This window comes from Capricornis sumatraensis, chromosome 1, assembly GCF_032405125.1.
Source record: "Capricornis sumatraensis isolate serow.1 chromosome 1, serow.2, whole genome shotgun sequence".
Classification (NCBI taxonomy): Eukaryota; Metazoa; Chordata; class Mammalia; order Artiodactyla; family Bovidae; genus Capricornis; species Capricornis sumatraensis.
The window spans coordinates 23,617,938-23,645,742 of record NC_091069.1 but is presented as its reverse complement, the minus strand read 5'-3'; the positions used below and the strand labels follow the sequence as shown (position 1 = coordinate 23,645,742).

At 40.7% G+C, this 27,805-nt stretch overlaps 1 protein-coding gene across 1 annotated transcript in view; it reads left to right on the top strand.

Moving 5' to 3' along the window:
* Positions 1–27,805, top strand: part of NBAS (NBAS subunit of NRZ tethering complex) — a 335,202-nt gene that overhangs the window by 240,623 nt on the left and 66,774 nt on the right. Inside the window, exons 43-44 of the mRNA XM_068975288.1 lie at positions 1,748–1,998; positions 3,496–3,830. Of these exons, the coding sequence (XP_068831389.1) occupies positions 1,748–1,998; positions 3,496–3,830 (586 nt within the window). The remainder of the gene's footprint in view (positions 1–1,747; positions 1,999–3,495; positions 3,831–27,805) is intronic.

Sequence of the window (27,805 nt, the reverse complement as noted above, 5' to 3'; positions counted from 1 at the left end):
ATTTAATTGTTTAGAATGCAACTGGATTTTCACACTGCTAGCTGAGAGCTCTGTGTTGTAAATCTTGATACCCTCCCTGGTGCTGAGCACAGGTCTCTTGTCTGTGGAGGACACCTAAGTTTTTGTTCATCCTCCCATCTATTTGGCATTCATAAGGCACATGTCGAGTGTTTCCTTCGTATTACACCCTGGTGCTTGGTACTGAGAAACTAAAGCTAAAGAAGATGTGGTGTCATTTTTGCCATCAAATGGTACATAGTCTATGTGGGACAGGCAGACTAGTGAACAGTTAAAGCATGTTAATGAATCGAAGGAAACTGTGGGGCATTTTTATAGTCCAGGAACATTTTTATAGAGAGGGATATTTTTGCAAATGTTTGAATTGTATCTTAATAGAAAAATAGGATTTCTCTTGAAGTGAAAGTTAAAAATGCATTTTGGAATTGCTTGATATTTTGACTTTATAGATTGCTGCCATTATCCCAAGTATTATCACATCCTCGTACAGATTTTAAAGTATATCGTGTGTTAACTTTATTTACATAAAACAAAAACATGTCGTGGCACTTTCTAAAAGAGGGAATTCCAATGAATAGAATGTTGTATTTCAGAGGAGTTGCTTTTAAACTATATAAAGCCTAACTTTTATCCTGCTTGAGGTGTCACTTCATGCTCCAGGTCTCATTCTCTGCTCCCGGGTTCTTTTTCTGCTGCTACTATGAACTCTGGAAGCTGGGTGTTTCCATTAGAGCCCAGGGCTGCCTGGAGACCTCTTACAGTTAGAAAGCTTGAAGCTCTTCCTTTGTGTGGTGTCAGGATTAAACTGGGCAGGACGCACTGTGTTCTGTCCAGAGGAAAGTATGATACCAAAATTCAGCCCTCTCCATCACCCATTTAACACAAACTGATTAACCAAACAAAACCCCTTAAAATTGTTTTCAACAGTTTGACATTAAATGACTTTTAATAAATTACATTACAAAAACATTTAAGTCAAGATTAAAACATTAAGATATGTGCTTTATTCAAGTGGCTTCTTTACTACAGACAATTCAAGTACAAATATCTCTTCTTTCTATTTTTATTCTGTTTGAACACAGTATCAAGGTTGTGTCTTCTGAATATCAGTTCCAGCCTCTTGGATATAAAATTTACACCAGAAAGTTGGGCGTTTTTCTTCACCTCCCTTTTCCCTAAATTCCTGAAATAATTAGTTTGTGTACATTTCTATAATGAAGCTCAAGTTTTACCTTTTTTCTTATGACATGAATAAATAATGCATAGTGGAAGGTGAAAGATCTGAGTTCATTTCCTAGCTAGTAAACACTGGGCTGCTCTCTGCTGCAGAAATGTGGAATGATACGACTTTCTAGGGTCACTTTAGACCCACATGAGATAATGTGAAAATCCTATAGTACCATTCGAAATGGAAATGACCTGCACCTGTGCCAGAGACAAGTGGTACTACTGTCTTTGATTAGGCAGCAAGAAGGAATTTGTGAGAAGTAGCCTTTCTTACTAGGTTTCCAAAAAAAGAGCTGCTGCTGCTGCTGCTGCTGCTAAGTCATGTGAGTCGTGTCCAACTCTGTGCGACCCCATAGATGGAAGCCCACCAGGCTTCCCCGTCCCTGGCAAAAGTACTGGAGTGGGGTGCCATGGCCTTCTCCAGGAGAAAAGGGCACTTTAAAAAAAAAAAAAAAGGAACCAAATCTTACCAATCTTAACACAATTTGTTTCTTAATTTCAGTTTGTCCACAGGAGAAATTGAAAACCGCGCCCAGTCCCTTCATCTCTTTGAGACATTGAAGACCGACCCTGAAGGCTTTCACAAACATATGGTCAAGTATATTTACCCTACAATCGGTGGCTTTGACCACGAAAGGCTGCTGTACTATTTCACTCTGCTGGAGAGCTGTGGCTGTGCAGATCTTGGGAAGTACGCCATTCAACCGGAAACCCATGTTCGGCTACTGAAGAAATTTAAGGTAGTGGCATCAGGTAAGATGATCATCTTCCTGCCTGAATTCATTCTTTAAATTCAGTCTCGGACTTCATTTTTGGTACATGATCGTGTTCCTGCACAGTGGCTGGCATGACTGTGAAAACACAGTATTTTGATGCTAATTGACTTTAGTTACCATCTCTCCAGCTCCTTTACTTACTGTTGAGAGACTTAAGTACTAGAGAAAGATGGCAATGACGACCCTGTATGCAAGACAGGAAAAAAGACACAGCTGTGTATAACGGACTTTTGGACTCAGAGAGAGAGGGAGAGGGCGGGATGATTTGGGAGAATGGCATTCTATAATGTATACTATCATGTAAGAATTGAATCGCCAGTCTATGTCTGACGCAGGATACAGCATGCTTGGGGCTGGTGCATGGGGATCACCCACAGAGATGTTATGGGGAGGGAGGTGGGAGGGGGTTTCATGTTTGGGAACACATGTAAGAATTAAAGATTTTAAAATTTAATAAAAAAAAAATGAAAAAAAAAAAAGAATCATCATGTAACTATGGGAGGAAAAAAAAAAAAAAAGAAAGAAAGTTAGGTCACACAGTGACTTACAGAAGGCCTGGTATTCAAATCCAAAGTTTCTGAGGTCTTTTTTTCCCCCTACTCTCATTGTTTATATTTTATCTGTATAAATGACAAGGTTGAGACACTTTAAAATAGGCCGTTTGGCAGAATTTTACTTCAGTGGAACCTATCTGTTTAAGGAATGTATGAAGCCTTTAAAATAAGAGCTTTAGAGTCTTTAATGAATGGTGGAAATCTGTAGAATGGTGTCTGTTCGTCTTTATGCTCATAATTAAGAGGTTAACCAGAAGGTATGCAATTAAAGATGGGAAAAGAAAAAGGCGGGGGAGGGGGGAAAGAAAAGAAGTTAACTATATTAAAATCTCTCAAGTCTGTATGAAATTTTATAATTTACTGAACCCGGGTCTCCTGCATTGTAGGCAGATTCTTTACCATCTAAGCCACCTGGGAAACCTTTATAATTCATAAGGTATTCATCTGCTATTCCTAACAATTGTGAGAATTTACTTCAGTTTATCAGAGGTTTACTGAGTAACTGAATTCGACCCTGGACCAGACACAGAGGAAAAGGAGTGAGTTTCAATCCCTGCCATTAGGTAGTTGATGAGATGTCAGTTGGATGACAAATGAACATGGTGCAGTTTGGTGAGAGCACCGTTAGAAGAGGATGTAGATGCTATGGGACAGTGAGGAAGTGAGGACATGTTGCCAGGTCCAGGGTACGCATGAGGATGCTGGGACTCAGAGTGACCTGTTCAGGGCTGCACATTTGGCCAAGCTGCAGGCAGGGATTGGAACTCAGATTTTCAGTTTTAACTCAGTGACAAACGAAGCTGTCTGTTGGAACTGAATCTTTTCATTCAGCCATGCAGAGAGGCCCTGTGTGGGTTTGAAAGTTCCTGTATGTTTATGTTGGAATGAACTACTCTCTTTTTTTCTTGCCTTTCCAATAGGTCTTGATTACAAAAAGCTGACTGATGAAAATATGAATCCCCTTGAGGCATTGGAGCCAATCCTTTCAAGTCAGAATATCTTATCCATTTCCAAACTTGTTCCCAAAATCCCTGGAAAGGATGGCCGCATGCTTTCCCCAAGCTCTCTGTACACCATCTGGTTACAGAAGCTGTTCTGGACTGGAGACCCTCACCTCGTTAAACAAGTCCCGGCATCCCCCCAAGAGTGGCTGCACACCTATGACGTCTGCATGAAGTACTTTGATCGCCTCCTCCCAGGCGACCTCATCACTGTGGTGGACGCAGTGACCTTTTCTCCAAAAGCTGTGACCAAGGTAACCAAAAAGATAGCTTCACGTAGATTGGCCATTTTAGAAGAAATGAATATTGCCCTTCTGGTCTGTCAATTTTTTTTTGTTACCTTTCTTGAAATGAGGAATATTTACATGGTTGGTGGTTTCGTTTTTTGCTGAGCATGACGTACGTTCACTGGGAGGTCATTTTCCTCTATCACAGTTGCACAGGTAGTCTAAATCAGGCTTGACGGTTGTAATTTGCACATCCATTTTGTGCATGTTATAGTCGTTCTCATAAGATGTCATTTTGTAGTGAATACTCCATCCTCTTCTTTCCAGCTGACAAGTGGAAAGAACCTCCAGGGCCAAGCCCATGTTTCCTACATTCAGAGCCAGGCTACCAACTTGCTGCACTGAAAATCAAGATCTTAAAAAATTTTCACATTAATAACACTTTGGACGCAACTGGCTGGTAGAATTGCCTGGAGTCTGTGTGGCATTTTCCAATGTCCACTCTGTGTCTCGGTGAACACTTTATCTGGATTCTAAGTCCTGCTGTTGTTCCTTCAGCAATGTAGACTTTCACATAAATAGACGGTATAGGTCCTTACCCTCCCCTTCTTGCCCCTCTCACCCAGACTCCCCTGCTTACCACAAATGTGGATTTCTCATTGCTTGGACATGGGGCATTGTCTCTCCTAGAAAATCTGACTGCTGGTCTCAGATCTAAACAGCATCATCTTTGGGACTTCCGTTCACTTTCTCTCCCCTGTCTTTGCTGCTACCTTCTCTTTCTACCTTCTCTTTTTACCAAGTTGCCCAGTCGGCCCAGGACCCTACCCCATGTATTTTTACTGTAGTTCATGTTAACTTGAAAACTGAGTGTAGAGTCTAAGAATCCAAGTCATTCCTTTGGAGACTGGCACAGTTGGAGGTTCAAACATCTACTAGAATTGCCAGTTTTAGCTACTTTGCTAGGTTAATAGTTGTGGGTAACTAAGGACTCCGTTTCCTTGTTATAACTCAGTTAATTCAGTAAATAGCTTAGTTTGAAATTTTATAACCAATATGGTGAAAAGGAGATAATCATTTTTGTTATTGTTAAGAAAAAAGCAAGGATGGTTATAAAAGGATTTAGCATGATATATCTGAAAAGAGCACACACATAGAGTTACAAGGCTTTGAACTTTGGACCTGCCACTTCTCAGCTCCTTGGTTTAGCCTCAGGAATCTCTGTTAGACTCCTGCCTCCTTAGGGCAGAGGCTGTAATTTGAATTTATGAAATAGATAATAGCGTTACCCTGATTTGAATAGGTGAGGAAATGAAATTGAGGTTCAACAAGGTTAATTTGGTAATAGAGGAGCTATGATTTGAACTCAGGGAGGCTTGTTCCAGGGTCTTTGCTCTTAAGTACTGAAGTATACTATTTCTAAGAAGTAGAACAAACAGCTAGAGTCAAGGGACCTGGTGCCTTTGTAGCGACTGTGGGAGAAAAGTAGGGCTAGAGAGCCCCAGGCATTTTCAGTCCAAGTGGAGCAGCCTGTCATGGAATGGATTTTTCCAGAGCAGGGCTGAGCCTAAATGAGGAAGGCCGGGCCGGAGCCTCGCAATGTCTGGGAAAAGACGAGAGTCCAGCAAACAGTGGATAAATTTCCAAGGGTGAGAAGAAGTTGGAGTCCAGTTAAGTACTAGCAATGCTGGAAGTGTGTTTTGGAGGGAAAGGGCTGAGCCAGGAGGGGTGTTGAAATCCAAGGAAATGGCTCCAGAGCTGGGTGGGACCTGTGAACCAGCTGAAGGAGCTCTACAAGTGAACAGACTGGCCAGGAAGATGGAGTGGCCCAGGCTGAAGAAGGTTTTATGTATTTTGTCTAAGGGCAGAGACAAAGCCTAGCATAGCCAGCCAAGGCCATGTTCTAATTGTGAGCACGTGTGTGGGGGTGGACAAACAGCCTAGACTTTCCAACAGTGGTTATTTGCTCAGGGTTATGAAAACCTAGGATTTAGATGCAGAGTCTACTCAGATTGTTATTTATGTTTTAAGTCAGACGATTTTAAGTTACAGCACATTCTCATCGCCTTAGTTTCTTAATCGTGTGTCTTTAAGATACCCTCCAACCACGAGAAAATATATGACCCAGTTGTCCGTGGGCGTATGTGCACTCTTTCCGAGGAAAAGACGCATAGCTGACCCAGTTGGGATCGAGTCAGTTGATTGTGGTGGTGTTTTCTCTTCGCCCAGATGGTGTAATTCTCAGCAAGATATTTTGCTGCAGAATGTGTCAAGAGGTGGTTTCCTACTAAGTCAAGCTATAGAAAAGTAAGACAGCCCCATTAATCTGCTCTCTTTAGCTTTATGTCTGTTCTTAGTTTATTAATTGGCAAGTTTAAGTTTTCCATTCAGAGAGGGCAAATACAAAGTTTAGGTGCAATGTGTCTTTGATATCACAAATGCTGTCCTAAAGAGAGACGGTATAAAATTCATGTTGAAATACAACCCTCACACGTCAGAGGACACATTTGGAAAAGGAAATGCGGCTGGATGTGGCCAAGTTTGCAAAACACCAGATGTTGCCACAGCTTGTACGTGATATAAAAAATGTAAAATAAGTGTATGTTACTCATACATAGTGTGCAGTTTTCAAATGTGTACCCACATTTAATTCAGAGCCAAACTTTTGGAAAGAACTGGTGAACCCCTGCTAGAGGGCCTAACAAGGATTCAGATACTGGAATTCATAGAGGAATAGCCCTAAAGCCTGAATTTCATACCCATTCTGTGATGAAATAAGCCTGCTAAGGCACTTTGCCTTCATAATAATAGTCGCTTGCGCTAGCAGAATTCATAGACATTCTGGGGAAAATATTCACAAAACAACGTTATGTCATGTAGGCTAAGATTGAATTTGCCTGACATTCGAGGTGATGAATATGCAGAAGGGAAAATGAAACAAATGTTTCAAGTGCATTGGTTCTAGTTCTCAATTGCCGCTTTCCAGTTGAGTCAGGTTAGGGTTGCTCTCATACTGCTTTTCCAAATCAGTAATTAGAAACATTTTTATAGAAGGGCCAGGGAATGAGTTAGTGGGTTAGAAATCCAGGAAAATGATCAGCAAAGCTGAAAAGCCAGTCAGAACACCATTTGCTTGGTTGAGACATGATGTGATTATAGAAGGGGGCTGCTGCTGCTGTTGTTAAGTTGCTTCAGTCGTGTCTGACTCTGTGCTACCCCATAGATGGCAGCCCACCAAGGCTCCCCCAACTCTGGGATTGTCCAGGCAAGAACACTGGAGTGGGTTGCCATTTCCTTCTCCAGTGCATGAAACTGAAAAGTGACAGTGAAGTTGCTCAGTCGTGTCCGACTCTTCATGACCCCATGGACTGCAGCCTACCAGGCTCCTCCGTCCATGGGATTTTCCAGGCAAGAGTACTCGAGTGGGGTGCCATTGCCTTCTCCAATAGAACCGGGCACTTGCGTGTAATCCTATCCTTTGTGTTCTGTGCTCAGTGCTCACTCTCAGTTGCTGGTAGAGCTATGTCCAAAAATAAGGATGTGGAAAATACTCCTCCTATTTAGGAAGTGCTCCTCAGGAGTTTGCCCGAATCCTTCCTTTTAAAAGCTCAGTAATCACAGAATTAAAAGTGCCTTGTAGTGTCTTGCCCACTGCTTCTCAAACTGGATTGGGTACGTGTTTGCCACCCACTCCCCACCCGTGTGCACCCTAGGTTTCAGCTTCTACCAGTTTGTTCATTTGGGAAATGTTCTCTCCTTTGGGTTAGAGCAGAAAAATTCTTGAGAACCTCTTTAGTCTGACCTCTGACCTTTAGCATCATTTCTATTGTTAATTACACTACCTCTGCTTCTATATTTATTCACACACACACACACACCACACACACACACACACCACACACACACACATACACGTAAGGAATCTTTCTTTCTCTTCTTTACGTTGCCCACTTTCTGGTTCTGCCTTCTGAAGCTGTGGAAACGGCACAAGGGCATCTCTTGTTCATAAGACTGTTTAGATTTTTGAACTAAGCTACTATTTCCTCCCTTATCCTATTGTCTAGACTACCTGCTGTAAAAATCTAGAAAAATAGATTTATCTTAAAAACCATGATATGATCTAAAATAAATTTTACTTCAGAAGTTTAAGTCACAAGCAAAGGGCTGCATTGTAGTTATAACTTCAGGATTTTTCCAGTGCTAATGCTGTCTGTTAACTAAGAATGGTAGTGCATTTTTCACCATAATGAACAATTGGTGTCAGAAATCTATGTAAAAATGTTTGCTAAGTCGCTTCAGTCGTGTCCGACTCTGTGCAACCCCATAGACGGCACCCCACCAGGCTCCTCCATCCCTGGGATTCTCTAGGCAAGAATACTGGAGTGGGGTGCCATTGCCTTCTCCAGTAAAAATGTTTAGGAAATGCATATTTCCTAATTGCATGGCATGATATATGACTTTCTGATGCATCAATCAAATGCATGCTATACAGATTTATTAAGTATTTAGGCTTTATTGTGTGCTGTATACTCCATTAGTTGCCATTGGAGACATCAAGACATAAAAGACATGCCTGTAAGAAACTTAAAATTAAGGGTTTTTTTCTTTACAGTAAAATTATAGTAATTGAGAATTACTCTCCCTATGAAATTAGAAATTCGTTGAGAGCAGTGATGTTGCCTTTTATCTCCAAAGTTCGAAGTATCTAGCATAGTATAAAAACAGATACTCCTTAAAGTGGTTGTTAAAATAGTTATTATCATAAATGGACAGTTTTTACATCTTTTGATTTGTGAATGCCTTATTATTCTTAGCAATTATTGAAGATCATAAACAACCTTTGTTTATGTAATATTTGTTGATATTTATCATATTAGAAATTAAAACCAACATATTTTAAAAATATATGTTTAATTCACTTAAGACTACCAATAATAGATCCATTTATAGGTTGATGATATAGCACCTCTTAATGGAAAATAGGCTCCAAAATCACTGCAGATGGTGACTGCAGCCATGAAATTAAAAGACGCTTACTCCTTGGAAAAAAAATTATGACCAACCTAGATAGCATATTCAAAAGCAGAGACATTACTTTACCGACTAAGGTCTGTCTAGTCAAGGCTATGGTTTTTCCAGTAGTCATGTATGGATGTGAGAGTTGGACTGTGAAGAAGGCTGAGTGCTGAAGAATTGATGCTTTTGAACTGTGGTGTTGGAGAAGACTCTTGAGAGTCCCTTGGACTGCAAGGAGATCCAACCAGTCCATTCTGAAGGAGATCAGCCCTGGGATTTCTTTGGAAGGAGTGATGCTAAAGCTGAAACTCCAGTATTTTGGCCACCTCATGTGAAGAGTTGACTCATTGGAAAAGATTCTGATGCTGGGAGGGATTGGGGGCAGGAGGAGAAGGGGACGACAAAGGATGAGATGGCTGGATGGCATCACTGACTCGATGGAAGTGAGTCTGAGTGAACTCCGGGAGTTCGTGATGGACAGGGAGGCCTGGCGTGCTGCGATTCATGGGGTTGGAAAGAGTCGGACACGACTGAGCGACTGAACTGAATGGAAAATAGAAAGATAGTTATTTCACACACACACAAAATGAAAACGTGACATCATTTTACAGTTACATGTCTGGCTTAATATTAATAGAACGCAAGTAGGTTCTCATGTTTGTTTCTATATTCAGTTTCTGTTGTTTGGGTTGAAGAAGATGAAGTTTTCAGCCTTACACAGATACAAGGTTAGAAAAGGGAGGTGTGGTTTAATGGCCTGTGGTGTAATTTTGAGTGTTCTTGCCACGCTAAAACTCTCAACAAATGATAGATTCTTACAGGCTAGTTGTAGTGTAGAATCAGAAACCCTATCCTTGATGTCTCTGTGCTCCATTATACTAAAAATGTTGTTCTAGGTCACACTTTGAATGGCTCTTTTACCCGTGAATGATTTGGAATATAATGCATTAAGCATTTGGAAAATTGGCTAACTGAGTTATGCAAATCATCCAAATGTTGATACAGAGCCTTATATATCATCAACAAAATCACATGGATTATTCTGAACACTCCTCTGATCCAGTGAGTCTTTGAGTATTGGGAAGCTGTCATGCTCACAGTTGTGGGTACATGTTTTCCAAAATTCCAATTTTTGCTTGAAAGCTTAAGTTGTGTCATTGGCAATAAATACTGTGAGTTATTTTTCTTGAAGTGACAGGCTCACTTTGTTCACGTTGGAGAAAATGTTTGCCAAATATTCAAGTCTGAATAGCCATAATTTGTCTATTAAGTCGTTCTTTGAAGCACAAATAGTAATGTATGCCAAAGCAGCTACTTCACCTCTTCATGACTGAGAGAGTCATTCAGACACTTTTTCTTTATTATAGTTCAGTACACAGTGAAGCATTTTATGTGTATCTCTCAGTCCTTTGGAGATAATGCACTCAGTGGTTGAGATTTAATGAATTATTTTTACTCCTTCATCAAGAACATTCTCAAATGAAAATATCAGTGGAGACCACAGTGACTCTTAGGACAGCTTGGTGCCACTCCCTTGATTGTGCTAAGTCCCCACAGTTTTATCCGCCCTTGCTTTTTTACCATCATCTAAGTGTCAACATGGTGAAAAAAGGTAAATAATGTTTTCATGTTATTATCAAAATAATTTTCACCTTGTGAACCTCTTGAAAAGAGTCATAGACCTTTGTGGTTTGTGGTCCACCCTTTGAGAACCAGTTATAAGTTATTCTTTTCAAAACCACAGCCATCCTGGTGCCCACATGAAAGAGCATTTCAACTTTAAATACGTGTAATACAAAAAATAATGAAGACATGTCTGGTCAGTGCCTAAAGGGTTGTCTTGTAGTTCAGTTCCTCAAAATAGTGTAATTCCTAATCAGCTTTCCAAATGTAGAGGTGTCAGAAAGAACTTGAAAATGTAAATGAAATGTGTGCATGGTAATATCATGATATCACTCTATGAATTTTTGAGCTTGCAATATATCTTTTCCATCTACAAAGTTTAGCTTTTATAATTTTTTTAGCGAACATATACATTTTTTAATGTTAATCAAGCTTAGCAGAGAGTTCTCTGGGAGAGGCATACATTCACCTCTTCCTCAGTTTCATTCCCAGGCCAGGATTTCACTGTAGAGAAGAGGTGATTGATTTTTCCAGGACTTACATGCAGTAGAGTTTGGGGGTGATGATTAGTCGTGGCTCCACTCCTTCTTTACTCACACCCCCTTTTAGAATTCAGGAGGATGAAAATGACTATCAACAATAAATACTGTTGGAAGAGCTGGAATTGGGGAACATGGCCTGGATCTGCAGCCCAATAGTCTGTCTTTCATGAAAGTTCACACTTGTTTGAAACTTGGCGTGTTAAGAACGGCTGCAGAAAGTCATTCTAGAAGGAGGCTAAGGATGGGTGTGCACTGACAGGCAGGGCAGACTGGGGTTGGGGCATTAATGTGTGGCTCTGAAGTCTGCTCTCATCCACTAGGGAGGAGTCAGGAGAGGGGGAGAGGGATGCCCACGGTGCACTTGCTATAGTTTTGGTTGGAGTGGAAATTTTCTCTTCATAATGGAAAGATGAGGAGAGGACAGTGGGCTTTTGGCTTGCTTAATTAATTTGGCTTGGTAATGAAACCTCTTGCTGGTGAGGGGAGAAAGGAGTCCAGAGTCTGTGGGGACCTGGTGCTGTTACCCACCCTGCCATGCCCACTCCCTGAGGCCACTCCTCTCGTCCCTGTGAGTCGTGTGGTACATCCTCCTGGGACCAGTCGTGGCAGTGCAACCTGTTGTAGAAAACTCCAGCCTAGGTCAGAAGAGACCCTCCTCTGCCTTCCTGTGGACAATGCTAATAATTCACTCTCTGTTCTGTTTCCTGATTTTTGCCCAATTGAACTGAAGATTAGAACTCATCACAAGTTTTAAGTTAAGCCACAAGCTTAAATGAGAGTAGAAATAGGCCAAGTATTACAGGGCAGCAACTTTAAAATGACCCAAATTTAAATTCCCATGATTAAATTCCCAGGGAGAAATTGACATCCTTAAAATCAAATCCACTTGCCCTTTTAGTTAAAGTTCAATTCCATCGAAATCCAAAATTTGTAAGTTCAACAAAAGTAAAGTTCAGAGATGATTTTCCTGGTTTCTGCTCAGTCTCACAGAGAGGGCTGCGTTAGGTGTCTGGGTGATAATTCAGGTTCTTTCAGCAGAATACACCTTCTTACACTCTAGGAGTAGCTTCTTCAGCAAATCTGAAGTTAAATTAATCCTGCCCCAAGTTTTCCATGCATTTCATTTTAAGAACCCTAAAAGAAAAAGATTAAAAAAATAAAACAGTATCAACCTCAACTCCATCACTTTGTAATTTAGAAAACTCAAGCAAATCACCAGCTCTGAAAGAGCCAAGCAAAATCCTGTTCCGAGTTCAAACCGGACACACATTCCTAGCAGGCTGGAAGAGGCCTGGTGGGGTGAGAGCAAAGGGGAGTCGACAGAGAAAACTGCCACTGGGTTTAACTTTGCCAGCATATCAGGTCAAACCACTTATCCAGAGGTTGGGTGGGTAGGTCTCCCATCAAGACGTTAACTGTGATGTGTATTCCCCATGGAGGAAAGAAAAAGTATCCACGTTGTCTCCTCTCTGAGGCTGATTTATTTTACATGTCCCCGTCTGCAGTCACTCTGCCTACCTAATTTCCATTTCCCCATTTAAGCTCTGTGTAACTCTCAGTTGTGTCCCAGTGGCTACTGTTGCTGTTTTTTATTCTATGAAATCTCACTTGTCTCAGAGACCTTTCTCTAGGGAGCTTTGCCACTCATGCCGATGTTTGTTTCTGCTGAAAGTCACCCTCAATAGATCTCTCAACTGAAATCAACATAAATGGTTTTGAATTCTGTGCCCCTAAGGACCACGAGAAGACTGCTACCTTTGCTTTGTGCTTGTCTGAATTGAAGTATTTCCATCATATCTTTGGGGCTTGATGGGGAAAGGGCAGTAAATAGTGCCTCGTCTTCCAAAGTTACAGTCAGTTAAGAGTCAGAGGGATCAGCCAGATGAAGATCAGTTACTTTATTGTTGTGGGGGTTGGAGTGACAAGCATGGTTGATTTTATACAGTCAGCCTTCCTCTTACTTGCTCCCTGCCCAGATCTTTAGACATCCCTGCCAAACACGAGGATATTTTATTTGGAGAGCATGAGTGCATCCTCAAGAGAGCTGCCTCCCACCTTGATTCCCACTCATGGGACCCCGAGCGGTGGCCCCTGGGTTAGTGCTGCCCAGTAGAACAGTGATGTGAACCACCTGTTGAATTTGAGAAGTTCTAGTAGTCACATTAAAAAAAGGTGACACAGAATAGGTGAAATTATCCTAAATGTTACCATTTCAACCCAGGTCTCCTGCATTGCAATCAGATTCTTTACCATCCGAGCTACCAGGGAAGCCCATAAAAATATGAGCAAGATATTTCCACATTTTTGTTTTGCTGTTTTGTTTTTATTTTTTTGCCTGCTCTTTACCATCTGTTGCGGACTCACTTATTAATAAAGACGAGTCGCATTTCAAATGTTCAGTAGTCACATGAATGTATTGGATACATAATGCCTCACTTGAACCAAAGTCCTCACTTATCCCACAGATGTCGGCCACCAGGAAGCCAAGAGCAGGAGAAAAGTCACAGGCACATCTCAGAAAGAAAGGGGAAGGACTAGCCACCCCTCGTCAGTGTCTTCCCCCTTGTGTCATCAGCGGTCCCTCCTCCTCCCCCGGAAGTGAAAGGCGAAGAGAGGAGCAGTACTTTCCTTCTCAGGACCAATCGGGGAACGTCCTCCTCTGCAGGCCTGGGTAGTAACGTGCAAAGGACAGGAAAGTGGTTCCTGCCACATGTACTAAATGAAGGTCAAGCTAACAGTGAATTATAAGACCTCAGGCGTTATCTGTCATCTGCAGAGATCACTGCACGTGCCGTGTAATAACAGTGGTAATAGCTCCCATTTATTGTTCACTTATATGTACCAGAAGCTGGCTCTCCATTTGACCTCTCTAGTTACCATCACAGTGACCCTGCAAGGTTGATATTACATCTCGGTTTGAAATGAGCACATTGAAGGTTAGAGGTTAAGTAATTCGTTCAAGGTCAGAAGCAACTTAGTAGCTGAGTCAGAATTCCAATCCTAGTCTTATCTGTTTAGTGTTAGAGGTCTTCAGCAAATGATAATCTTTTTTCCTCAGGGAGGCACCCACTATTTTCTGAAGCAGATTGGATCCATTGATGTTATTTCTTATATTGAGTCCACATCTGCCCCTTATCTGGTCTCTTTTTTGTAACAAGATATAGAAGCACTTCCTTCCTTGCTCTTTGAGAAATGGAATAAAAATACCATATATCCCCCAAGACTTTTATGCTCCATTTCTTCTTTATTCCTCAAATAGCCTGGATTTCATGTGTTTCAGTTATAATCACTTTTTCCTTGACACAATTTATATGTGTTTCTCCTTTAAAAAAAAAATGGAGAAGAAATGAAAAAGTAAAAAAAAGAAAATCGCCTCCATGTCTTACTTTTTCTAATGCTATTGTAACTGATTACCACACCCCTCAATGCTTAAATAATATCATTAATTGTCTTTAATTTTGTAGGTGAGAGATTGGGCAGGGGTCTCTCTGGGCTGAAATGCAGGATTAGGAAGGGCTCCATTGTTGTCGGAGGTTCCAGGGGAGAATCCAGTGGTGAGTGAAGGAAGCGAAACTCCCTTCTTTGGCTCGTGGCACCTCTCCTCCATCTTCAAAGCTGACAACACTGCCTCTCTCTGATTCTCTGTGTTCACATACTTCTTTCCCATACTTCTCTCCAACCAAAGCCAGGAAAGGGTCTCACTTTCAAGGACTTATGTGAAAAGATGGGAGCCTGCGTGGAAAGCCCTGGATAATCTCCCCATTACAGGAACTGGACCATTAATCACATCAGCAAAGTCCTTTTGCCATTACCGTAGCATGTTCGCAGATCTGAGGATTAGGATGTACCTCTTTGGGGACTGTGATTCTGCCACCCTCTACTTTTATATGTAATAAGGTTTTAGACACTTCAGTTCAGTCCCTCATTTGTGTCCTACTCTTTGCAACCCCCTGAACTGCAGCATGCCAGGCCTCCCTGTCTATCACCGATTCTTGGAGTTTACTCAAACTCATGTCCATTGAGTCAGTGATGCCATCCAACCATCTCATCCTCTGTCATCCCCTTCTCCTCCTGCCTTCAATCTTTCCCAGCATCAGGGTCTTTTCCAATGAGTCAGCTCTTCGCATCAGGTGGACAAAGTATTGGAGTATCAGCTTCAACATCACTCCCTCCAATGAATACTCAGGACTGATTTCCTTTAGGATGGACTGGTTGGATCTCCTTGTAGTCCAAGGGACTATCAAGAGTCTTCTCCAACACCACAGTTCAAAAGCATCAATTCTTTGGCACTTAGCTTTCTCTATAGTCCAACTCTCACATCCATACATGACTACTGGAAAAGCCAGAGCTTTGACTAGACAGACCTTTGTTGGTAAAGTAATGTCTCTGCTTTTTAATATGCTGTCTAAGTTGGTCATAAATTTCCTTCCAAGGAGCAAGCATCTTTTAATTTCATGGCTGCAGTCACCATCTGCAGTGGTTTGGGAGCTCCCAAAATAAAGTCACCCACTGTTTCCAGTGTTTCCCCATCTATTTGCCATGAAGTGTTGGGACCAGATGCCATGATCTTAGTTTTCTGAATGTTTAGCTTTAAGCCAACTTTTTCACTCTCTTCTTTCACTTTCATCAAGAGGCTCTTGAGTTCTTCTTCACTTTCTCCCATAAGGGTGATGTCATCTGCATATCTGAGGTTATTGATATTTCTCCTGGCAATCTTGATTCCAGCTTGTGCTTCCTCCAGCCCAGCATTTCTCATGATGTACTCTGCATAGAAGTTAAATAAGCAGGGTGACAATATACAGCCTTGACGTACTCCTTTTCCTATTTGGAACCAGTCTGTTGTTCCATGTCCAGTTCTAACTGTTGCTTCCTGACCTGCATACAGATTTCTCAAGAGGCAGGTCAGGTGGTCTGGTATTCCCATCTCTTTGAGAATGTTCCACAGTTAATTGTGATCCACACAGTCAAAGGCTTTGGCATAGTCAAGAAAGCAGAAATAAATGTTTTTCTGGAACTCTCTTGCCTTTTCGATGATCCAGAAGATGTTGGCAATTTGGTCTCTGGTTCCTCTGCCTTTTCTAAAACCAGCTTGAACATCAGGAAGTTCATGGTTCACGTATTGCTGAAGCCTGGCTTGGAGAATTTTGAGCTTTACTAGCATGTGAGATGAATTCATTGTGCAGTAGTTTGAGCATTCTTTGGCATTACTTTTCTTTGGGATTGGAATGAAAACTGACCTCTTCCAGTCCTGTGGCCACTGCTGAATTTTCCAAATTTGCTGACATATTAAGTGCAGCACTTTCACAGCATCATCTTTCAGGATTTGAAATAACTCAACTGGAATTCCATCACCTACACTAGTTTTGTTTGTAGAGATGCTTCCTAAGGCCCACTTGACTTCATATTCCAGGATGTCTGGCTCTAGGTGAGTGAATACACCATCTTGATTATCTGGGTCATGAAGATCTTTTTTGTACAAATTTTCTGTATATTCTTGCCACCTCTTCTTAGTATCTTCTGCTTCTGGTAGGTCCATACCTTTTAGTTTCTTTACTTTAAAGTTAGTATGTTTGATCTTAAATAAACTAAGATCCACTGACTTACATATAAGAAAGTATGTATGCATTATGGCACTATATCAGCTTTAAGTTTGTTTTTTTTTTTCAATACCAAAATGGAAAAATGATAAAAAGTATTGGAAAAAAAAAAAAAAACCCTTAAAGCTGATGTAGTTCCATAATGCATACATACTTTCTTATATGTAAGTCAGTGAATCTTAGTTTATTTAAGATCAAACATACTAACTTTAAAGCCAAAGGAATTACATGCATGTCTTTCTAATTACTGGTATGTGTGTGTGTTTATCCACATTGATCTTTGTGTATACATTACAACAGTGAATGAAGATCTTTTGATCTTCATAATTTTTTTAAATTGAAAGGATGCATGTCAAATGCATGTTTGTCTCAGAAGACACTGTTTCTGAAGATCCTTTTCTGAATGAAAAGTTCCTTTCTCATATATTTTTTTAGGACTATTTTTTAGAGCAGTTTTGGTTCACAAGAAAATTAAGAGGAAGGTACAGAGGTTTCCTAGTGGTTCCTGCCCCTATACATGTTTAATCTCCCCCACTTTCAAGATCCCTCACTAGGAGATAACATTTTTTTTTTCAATTGATAAACCTACACTTGACACATCATCATCACCCAAAGCCCATAGTTTACCTTATGGTTCACCTTAGTGTTGTTCTTTCTGTACGTGTGGGCAGATGCATAGTGACATTATTATCTGACCACATTAGAATATCAGAGTATTTTCATTGCCCTAAAAATCCTCTGTGTTCTCCCTATTCATGAGCTCCCCCCCAAACCCCTGGCAACCATTGTCTTTTTACTGTGTCCATATTTTTGCCTCTTTTAGAATGCTGTATAGTTTATACTTTTATATAGACTATAGCTACGTACAGTCATATGCTACATAGCCTTTTCAGATTGGCTTCTTTCACTTAGTAATACGCGTTTGAGATTCTCTGTGTCTTTTCATGGCATGGTAGTTTATTTCTTTTAAATGCTGAATAATATCCGATTGTGTGGATGTACTGGTTTATTTATCCATTCACCTACCACAGGACATGTGGTCATTTCTTAAGTTTTGTCAATTATGGTTAGAGCTGTTGTAAACGTTAACGTGTAGGTTTTTAAGTGGATGTAAGTTTTCTGCTCTTTTGGATGAATACCAAAGAGTACAATTATATGGTAAGAGTGTGTTTAATTTTGTAAGAAACTGCCAAACTGTCTTCCAAAGTGACTGTACCATTTTGCATTCCCATCAGCAATGAATGAGAGTTCTTGTTTCTCCACATCCTAGCCAGCATTTGATGGTCTCAGAGTTCTAGATTTTGGCCATTCTGATCTGTCTGTAGTGGTATCTCACTACTTTTTTAATTTATGTTTCCCTGAGGATATATGATATGCAGTATCTTCTTACATGTTTATTTGCCATCTGTATATATTCTTTGGTGAGATGTGTTTTAACGTCCTTTGCCCATTTTTTAACTGGCTTGTTTTCTTATTGTTGTTTTAAGAGTTCTTTGTATATTTTATATAACAGTAGTTTATCAGATGTGTCTTTCGCAAATATTTTCTTCCCATCTGTAGCGTGTCTCTCACTTTCTCCACATTATATTTCTCAGAGCAAAAGTTTTTAATTTTAGTAAAGTATAGTTATCAACTATTTCTTTTATGCATTATGTCTTTGGTATTATATCTGAAAACTCATATCCCTACTCAGGCCATCTATATTTTATCCTATGTGATCTCAAAAGTTTTTAGTTTTGTGTTTTAGGCTTAAGTGTAATGTCCATTTGTAGTTAATTTTTGTGAAAGATGTAGGTCCGGGTTTAGATTGATTTTTTTTTTTCCTTCCTTTTTTTGGCATGTGGATGTCCAGTTGTTCCAGCACCATTTGTTGAAAAAACTGTCTTTGCCATTGTATTGCCTTTGTTCCTTTGTCGAAGATCAGTCAGCTGTGCGTATCAGGCATACTCATATGTTGTCCATTCCCCCCCTAAATTTTAATGGTGTTTGTTGTTGCTATTTTATAATCATACTAAACGTGACTTTTGGAGAAGGAAATGGCAACCCACTCCAGTATTCCTGTCTGGAGAATCCCATGGACTGAGAAGCCTTGTGGGCCACAGTCCATGGGGTCACAAAGAGTCGGACACAAAGTGAAGTGACTTAGCAAACTTGACTGTAAAGCATTACATTTACTCAGTTTTACAGGGTGACTGAATATTAACTTATAATTTTTTCTCCTATAATCTCATAAGTATTTTGCCTGTTTGTCTTTGGTTTTGATGTAGTCAACATTTGACTCATTTTATTTCAAACTGAGTGAGCTTTATCCATTCCAGATACATTCAGAAACTGTTTATGTGAGCACATTTTCAGTACCATTGTTCTAGATGCTGGAAGGAGATAAAAAAAGACTATTAAGCTCCTTGCCCTTTCGAAGCTCACAGTTGATTGGGATAAATGTATGAATACATGTCAAATGAATGTATAATTTAATATAAGAAGTATCATTAAGGATATTAATAAATACTGTGTGTTCAAAGAAAGAGATAATCAGTAAATGTTTATTGAATGTCTTCTATATTCCGGACATATATTTGTTACTGATGCTACATAGTAGTGATTATTTCAGGGTTTTTAAATGTGCAGTATATATTGCTCTCATCTGACCTTCAGCTAGATTGTATATATTATTACAGTTGTCAACATTATCCTTCCATTCTTGTTCTTTAATGCCTTTTCATTTAAGGCACCATTTTCTTCTGTTTTCCAAGGTGAGAGTTTTGTTTGATAAGCATATCCTATCTTGACAAAAATGCAAAAAGCCAGGAGCTTAGGAGATAAGCAAAAAGGAGCAAATCTAAAAAAGAATTGTCTTTGCCATGTGATTGTCAAAGGCACAGAATAAAAGGAGCAGGTAGAATACTCAAAGGGTAGAAGATAGTTTTTGAAGCATAATATGATGTAATATAATTTATTCATAAATAAAACATAGACAGTCCTGTGAAAAATGACCTGTTATAAGACTCTAAGGAAAAGAAAGGCTGGCCTGTTAAAAGTCATACGTGGTCTTTCCATTTCCAAAGTTGATTATTTGCCCACTTGCCCTTTTTCCATTTATGAAAAATGAAAAATCCACAAATTTCCCTACAAGTCGGTCTGGTTTTCCTATTTGGCACAGGATCTCTTCAAGTAGACATCATTGGCTACTTTGTTCATTCATTGACCAGATGTCTTTTGAGTCAATGAATAGGCTGGGAAAGACAGCCTGTGCGATGACCCTTAATGATCTTGACCTTCCAGTGTTTAATCCCCTGTGTGATCTCCTCCCTTTGAGTGTAGACTGAACTGACTTAATTCACTTTTAACAAGCAGAATATGTACAGCAAAAGTGACGGGATGCCCTTTACAAAATTAAGTTATGACAAGACCGTGGCTTCTTTCTTGGGTGCCATCTCCCCTTCTTGGGTCATGCACTCTTGCGGAATCGACGCCCCTTGTTGTGAAGAGCCCCAGATGGCCGGTCACCATGGAATAACTGTGGTTACGCGTCTCCTGCCACCCAACCAAGCGACCTGATGAAACCGCAGAACTGACTAGTGGTTCATTTCTAGCCTAGTGAAAGATCTTAATCCAGAGAGGCACCTAGCTAAACCATACCAGATTCATGAATCATAGAACTGTGAGATAATCAATGTTTCACACTTCTAAATTTGGGTTATTTGTTATCCAAGAATGGAAAAACACCATCAGTGCCTCCTGTGTATCAGAAATTGTTCTCAGTGCTAGGAATATAGCTGTGGTCAGATTCAGAAGAGTTTTGTTGCCAAGCAGACAGCCTGTGTTTAACAGGCCCCTTTGGCTGCTTCCTTAAGGAGGGATTGTGGGTATGGCCTCCACTCTGAGTATTGTGACCTGTAGAAGAAGAAGCCTGAGAATTGGCCATTAGACTATCTGTCAACATTACTCTGTAACAATAAGAGGGACTAGTGTTTTCTTCTGAAAGTCTTTCATAGTCATCTAGGCTAACTATGGATGTGGATTAACCATTTTCCTCTTCACATCCATCCCTCAAATAAGATACTATAAGAAGGGGAAGGTGGTGTTTATTGTAATGTTACTCTGTGAATTGTCCTGCCACCTCTGTGAAATAAATACTTTTATCATCATTTTAAGAGATAAGAAAATTAAAGCTCAAGGATGTTAAATGACTGCTCCATGAGACTGCTCATGAAACTGTGTCTTGTGAGCTAGACGTGAGCAAGTCAGGATTCATCGATAGGCCTGCTCCCCAAATCTTGCTTCCCATGGCCTCCCTTGACTGAGAAGTTTGGCTGCAAAAGCCCATCTTGGGTACTTGTGATTATTGGCTTGACTGGCAAGCTGAAAACTCATTCTCTGTTTGTGCTTGGAAATTATTTCAAATTGGCTATGGTAATAATTTAGCAAGATTGAAAATTGGCCGAAAGACCGTGTTCGCCATCCAATCATAAATGATGATGCCTCTGTTGCTGAGAAGGAGTCTGGCGGTCGCTCAGCTGCTGTGTGTTTCTGTAGCCCTTGCAGGCTTCTCCATGAATAAAGCACAAAAAAGAGTATACACTCCTTCCTGGGAGGCTTGTGGGCTCTAAATTCACAAGGGGTAGACGTCTTGGGGAAGACAGAAGAATAAATCAGCAATCTTAGAATAATGTACAGCAAATATCAAAGTGTATTTTAACATTAAAAAAAAAAGAAAGGAGAAAAATCCAGAAATAACCTGCCTACTGAAATGTTATTCTCGGCCTGGCTGACTTCAGGGTTCTGAATTTTTCCTTGTTCAACCATAAATCTTCAGTGATGTGGGTCCCCCTCTCCTCCTCCATTCTTTGTTCATCCTACGATCCCTTCTGTCATTTATTAAGTACCTTTTAAACTTATAAGCAGATTTATCTAATTGCCATTTTATGAATACTTTCTCTTGCCTGTGCAGTAAAGGGATTTATAATGGAAAGTCATGCCCTCTCCACTCAGCTGGTGCCAAAAGCTTCACAAGTAATGGTACCCAAAGAAGATCCCTGTCTAATTGCAGCCATCTCAGGATGCTGGTTGTTTCTGCCTACTTGACAGTCAGGGGGAACTCTACATAGATAGAGACGGTAAACAAATATAATAGTGAAGGATTCAGAATTGATATGATTGATGACTTGTAATGTGGTAGCAGTGAGGTAAAAATGGTTAACAGTTAGTTGATGGGACCAGCCAGGAAAGGCCTCATATTAGATGAGGTATTTGAGCCCAGTCTTAATAAATGAGGGTGTTTGTCATGCACAGAAAAATGAAAAGAGGAGAGGCATTCCAGGTAGATGTGGCAGTTTGGTACAGGCATGGAATAATCTAGTGCCTTCAGTTGACTACAAGACATGTGATATAAATAGAAGTATCTCGATGAGGCTACAGAGAGAAGAAAGAGCCTGGTAATGAATGAATGCTTACCTGGCTAAAGGTTTTAGACTGTCCTGAGAATGGACCAATTAGATGTAAATTTTAGGCTGCGTAGTGACAGTCTCCAGATTCTGGCTTTAGAAAGATCACCTTGGTGATGATCAGAGAACGGAACAGAAGGCACCAGCTTGGACACAGGGAAACTCCAGCGTGAAGGCCAGTGTGGTGTTTTATGGGAGAGATGAAGATGGACCGGAGGCATTGACACGAGACTGACTCAGTTTGTGCTAATTACTGTAGTGCAGGCGTGTGTGCTATATCTCTGCTTTCATAATGCATTTCTGTAAACATCCTTTGAGGATGCTATTTAACCTTTTGGTCACTGAATCACCTAGCAAAATTCCTTAATCATAGTATAACCAGCTTTCTGCCCAGCGTATGTCATCTGATGAGCGAGTTTTTCATCCCACCCATATGTGTGGAAGACTATGACGAATCAATGCCACTTATCAAATGATAAAATTTCCATGAGCAGAACAGAGTAAAACACTTTTAAATTAACACTGACCCTGGAAAATTTGGAAAATTCTCTCCATTAATATTGTCGCCATCCCTTCATTCTTTCTGGACTTATTTCTCCACTGATCTCCAGTAACATATTAGGCACCTACTGACCTGGGGAGTCCATCTCTCACTGTCATATCTTTCTGCCTTTTCATACTGTTCATGGGGTTCTTGAGGCAAGAATACTGAAGTGGTTTGCCATTCCCTGGACCTAACAGAAGCAGAAGATATTAAGAAGAGGTAGCAAGAATACACAGAAGAACTGTACAAAAAAGATCTTCATGACCCAGATAATCACGAAGTGTGATCACTCCTACTCACCTAGAGCCGGACATCCTGGAATGTGAAGTCAGGTGGGCCTTAGGAAGCATCACTACAAACAAAGCTAATGGAGGCAATGGAATTCCAGTTGAGCTATTTCAAATTCTAAAAGATGATTTTGTGAAAGTGCTGCACTCAATATGTCAGCAAATTTGGAAATACCAGCAGTGGCCACAGGACTGGAAAAGGGCAGTTTTCATTCCACTCCCAAAGAAAAGTAATGCCAAAGAATATTCAAACTACTGCACAATTGCAGTCATCTCACATGTCAGTAAAGTAATGCTCAAAATTCTCCAGGCCAGGCTTCAGCAATACGTGAACCGTGAACTTCCAGATGTTCAAGCTGGGTTTAGAAAAGGCAGAGGAACCAGAGATCAGATTGCCAACATCTGCTGGATCATCGAAAAGGCAAGAGAGTTCCAGAAAAACATCTATTTCTGCTTTATTGACTATGCCAAAGCCTTTGACTGTGTGGATCACAATAAACTGGAAAATTCTGAAAGAGATGGGAATACCAGACCACCTGACGTGCCTCTCCAGAAACCTGTGTACAGGTCAGGAAGCAACAGTTAGAACTGGACATGGAACAACAGACTGGTTCCAAATAGGAAAAGGGGTACATCAAGGCTGTATATTGTCACCCTGCTTATTTAACTTCTATGCAGAGTACATCATGAGAAACGCTGGGCTGGAGGAAGCACAAGCTGGAATCAAGATTGCCGGGAAAAATATCAATAACCTCAGATATGCAGACCATGGCAGAAAGTGAAGAAGACCATGGCAGAAAGTGAAGAAGAACTAAAGAGCCTCTTGATGAAAGTGAAAGAGGAGAGTGAAAAAGTTGGCTTAAAGCTCAACATTCAAAAACTAAAATCATGAAATCTGGTCCCATCACTTCACGGGAAATAGATGGGGCAACATTGGAAACAGTGTTAGACTTTATTTTGGGGGCTCCAAAATCACTGCAGATGGTGACTGCAGCCATGAAATTAAAAGATGTTTACTCCTTGGAAGGAACGTTATGACCTACCTAGACAGCATATTGAAAAGCAGAGATGTGAGAGTTGGACTGTGGCGAAAGCTGAGCACCGAAGAAATGATGCTTTTGAAGTGTGGTGTTGAAGAAGACTCTTGAGAGTCCTTGGACTGCAAGGAGATCCAGCCAGTCCATCCTAAAGGATATCAGTCCTGGGTGTTCATTGGAGGGACTGATGTTGAAGCTGAAACTCCAATACTTTGGCCACCCGATGTGGAGAGTTGTCCCGTTTGAAAAGACCCTGATGCTGGGAAAGATTGAGGGCAGGAGGAGAAGGGGACGACAGGATCATATGGTTGGATGGCATCACCGACACAACAGACATGGGTTTGGGTGGACTCCGGGAGTTGGTGACGGACAGGGAGGCCTGGCGTGGTGCGGTTCATGGGGTCGCAAAGAGTCGGACACGACTGAGCGACTGAACTGAACTGAAGTGAATATTGTGGCCTCTGATCGTATCAAATTAAATTGTGGTAAATCTTAGACACATCGTGAAGTTCTCTGAGTGGCAGCACGGTGATGAATAGAGAGACAGGTTTATAGTTAGACCTTCTTGAGTTCCCATCAAGCTCGACCTTGGGGAAATGACTCAAGTTTTCTCCTCTATATAACGGGGAATAATAATTACTCCTATATAAATATAGATTAATTTTAGAATGTTTTTAGACACAAGTGAAAATCCAATTAAATTAGCTTAACTGAGCAGAAAATTTCCTGGCTTATGTAACTCAAAAGCTCAGAGGTGGGGCTGACTTCAGGGTTGGGTGATTCAATAGCGAGTGGTCATCAACGAGCCAGTTTCTGTCTCTTTTCTCTGTGGTCTGTGGTGGTAGCTTCACCCTCAGGCTCTTTGCTTCAGTGCACTGACTGATGGAAACAGGCTACATCACTTCCTAATCCATACACACCAGGTAGGGCGAGAAAGCTCCACGTGCGCACAGAAAAGAAAACGTGAGCCTCTCACTCAGGGGTTACATCACCCCAAACAGATTCCTGTGGCTTTTGGTAGTCAGTTGGCCCCACCACCTGAACTAACCACTGTGGTGAGAGGTGTGGGATTACCGTGAATGGTCTGACTGCATCAGGACTAACCCTAGGCGGTCCTGAGTCAGTCCCATGCCCATTGCATGGTCAGCATTTACTAGACAAGGTATGGAGTGGATGTAAGGGAGACAAGCACGGTATCTGGAACGGGCACCTTGAATAACCATTGTGGAGATTAAATAAAATAGCAAGAATAAAGATCTTGGTGTCAGTAGGTGCTCAGTACCAGTCAGTTCCCCTTCTGCTTTTCTTTATCCCTCTTTCTGTTTACTGTCACCTAGAACATCTAAAAATGACATTTGAATTCCTTTCGGCCCAGTTTCAGACATCTAGCAACAGTTCAGTTTGGTTTTGAATGATCCAAAATAGTTGTAAGAGTTAGAATAAGAACTAGATTTTCATACTTATACTTGGTTTTGACATAAACTCATTAGATCTACTTAAAATGCTCTTAATAATAGTTTGTGTTGTGTATCCCATGCATGCATATGATAGGAAAGATTTTTAAATGGAAAATGTGAATGAATGCTTTCACAGCCCCAGTGGACAGGAACCTTCATAACTGATTGCAGGAACATCTCATTTCTAATGTTCTTCATGGCCCTCTTCGTTAAGATAAAGGTGACCTTCAAGTTGTTGAAAAACTTAGGGACGTATTAGCTATGTCAGTGCTGAAAGTAAACAGTACAAAGGATAGGGCCATTTACACTTTGCTGAAGAATGATAATATTACTGTGATTATTACATAAGGGAAAAGGCAAAGATAAAGTGGCCTCTGTGTCCTGCATGATTCATTTTTATTATATAAGCAATTGACAGTTAAAGCAGAGGAGCAGAATTCTACTGTTGATTTTTTAAAGTATATGATTCACTGTGACAAAACTTGCATTCTTATTTTTATGTTTGAATAGCTTGTAAACTCAGAGAAGGCAATGGCACCCCACTCCAGTACTCTTGCCGGGAAAATTCCATGGACAGAGGAGCCTGGAGGGCTGCAGTCCATGAGGTCGAAGAGGGTCAGACACAACTGAGTGACTTCACTTTCACTTTTCACTTTCATGCATTGGAGAAGGAAATGCACCCCACTCCAGTGTTCTTGCCTGGAGAATCCCAGGGACGGGGGAGCCTGGTGGGCTGCCATCTATGGGGTTGCACAGAGTCAGACATGACTGACACGACTTAGCAGCAGCAGCAGCTTGTAAACTATAGTAAAGCAAACATTCCCCAAACTTGTCAATTTCGTTTTCTGTTGGATAACATTTAAGGTACTATTTCATAATATTCTATGTTTACAATTTAAAACAGTGCTTAAAATGTTAGGCTAAGCACTGAGAGTCAAAAAATGAGTAAGACATGGATCCTGCTCTGATGGATCTCATAATCTAGGAAGGAAAGTAGACCGATATAAAGCACCCACATATATAACATTCAGTGTCAGCAGAGAGAGTAACATCATGCTGTCAGAAGAACATAACGGGATTTCTTCTTTGTTGAAGTCAGTTAAATCTAACTTAGATAATTTGATACCTCATTGGTAGCCTCGACCTTTGCTGGCCCCTGCAAGTCATCCTGTCATCCTTGGAGCAGATTGGCAGGTGCTTTACACCTGCCAATTATGAGTTACAATCCATTAGTGGATCCTGCAATTACAGTGTTTGGATTGACATTAAAACAGGAAAAATACTGGACAGTAGAGTAATATCAGAGAATACCAAATTGTACCTCACCACAGTAGGGGGTATATTGTTTCATGAAACTTGGGCTTTTAATATATGCATACATGCCCCACATATATTCTGATATTGAGATTTGATGCATACAATCTGTGGGTCTTGGGCAGAACTGTTTGGAAGCTTTGGCCACCTGATGCAAAGAGCTGACTCACTGAAAAAGACTCTGGTGCTGGGAAAGATGGAGGGCAGGAGAACAGGGGGACAGAGGATGAGATGATTGGATGGCATCATAGAGTCAATGGACATGAGTTTGAGCAAACTCCAGGACAGAGCGAAGGACAGGGAAGCCTGGCGTGCTACAGTCCATGTGGTCGCAAAGAGTTGAATACGACTTACTGACTGAACAACAACAAATTCACCATGTTGCAAGTTCACCTCACCCTCTTCTTCACAGAAATCCTTGCTCATCCTTCAAGTCCTGGCTTAGGTGCCACCTCCTTTGTAAAGACTTTCTTGCCTTTCTAAGACAGATACTTTTTCTTGCACCTGCATAGGTTAGTTTATATTTCTGTCACATTTTATGAATACTTACTTTTGTGTTTGGTTTTTCCATTAGGATGGATGTTCTTCTAAGGTAGAGATTGTGTTTTAATTTCCTTTTGTATCCCCTGTGCCAAGATTAGGCCCAGCACATGGTAAGCGTTGGAGTGTCTGTGCTTGAAAGGGAGGAGATGAAACAAAAGTGGAGTGAGGTTTTAAATAGAACCCAGAAAGAAAGGATATCTATCTATCCTGTATTAGTCAAAGAAAATTTTTTCAATCTCTCAAATTAACTGTGATGTTAAAACCAAAGTGTGAGTGAAATAATTTTGCTCTTGACTTTTCCATTAGTTAATACAGTTGCTGTTAGCAATGTGAACGGTAGGTAAACCCTGGCTTTCCCACCCTGACTCTGTAGGTAGCATCTGGCTTTTCCTAAGGTACCTATCACTTTATAAATATCCACCTTATCTGAAAGTCACACTATATTCATTTTTAAAAGAAAAAAATAGTATCTGCTTGGTGAGATTTCATCAGCCTTAAGGTACCTGCACACAAGGGAAGCTGTCTTGGTGAATTTTGAATCAAGCCATTCATGACAGCGACAGCACTGATTGTGTCAACTCCTTCCTTGCACGGCTTC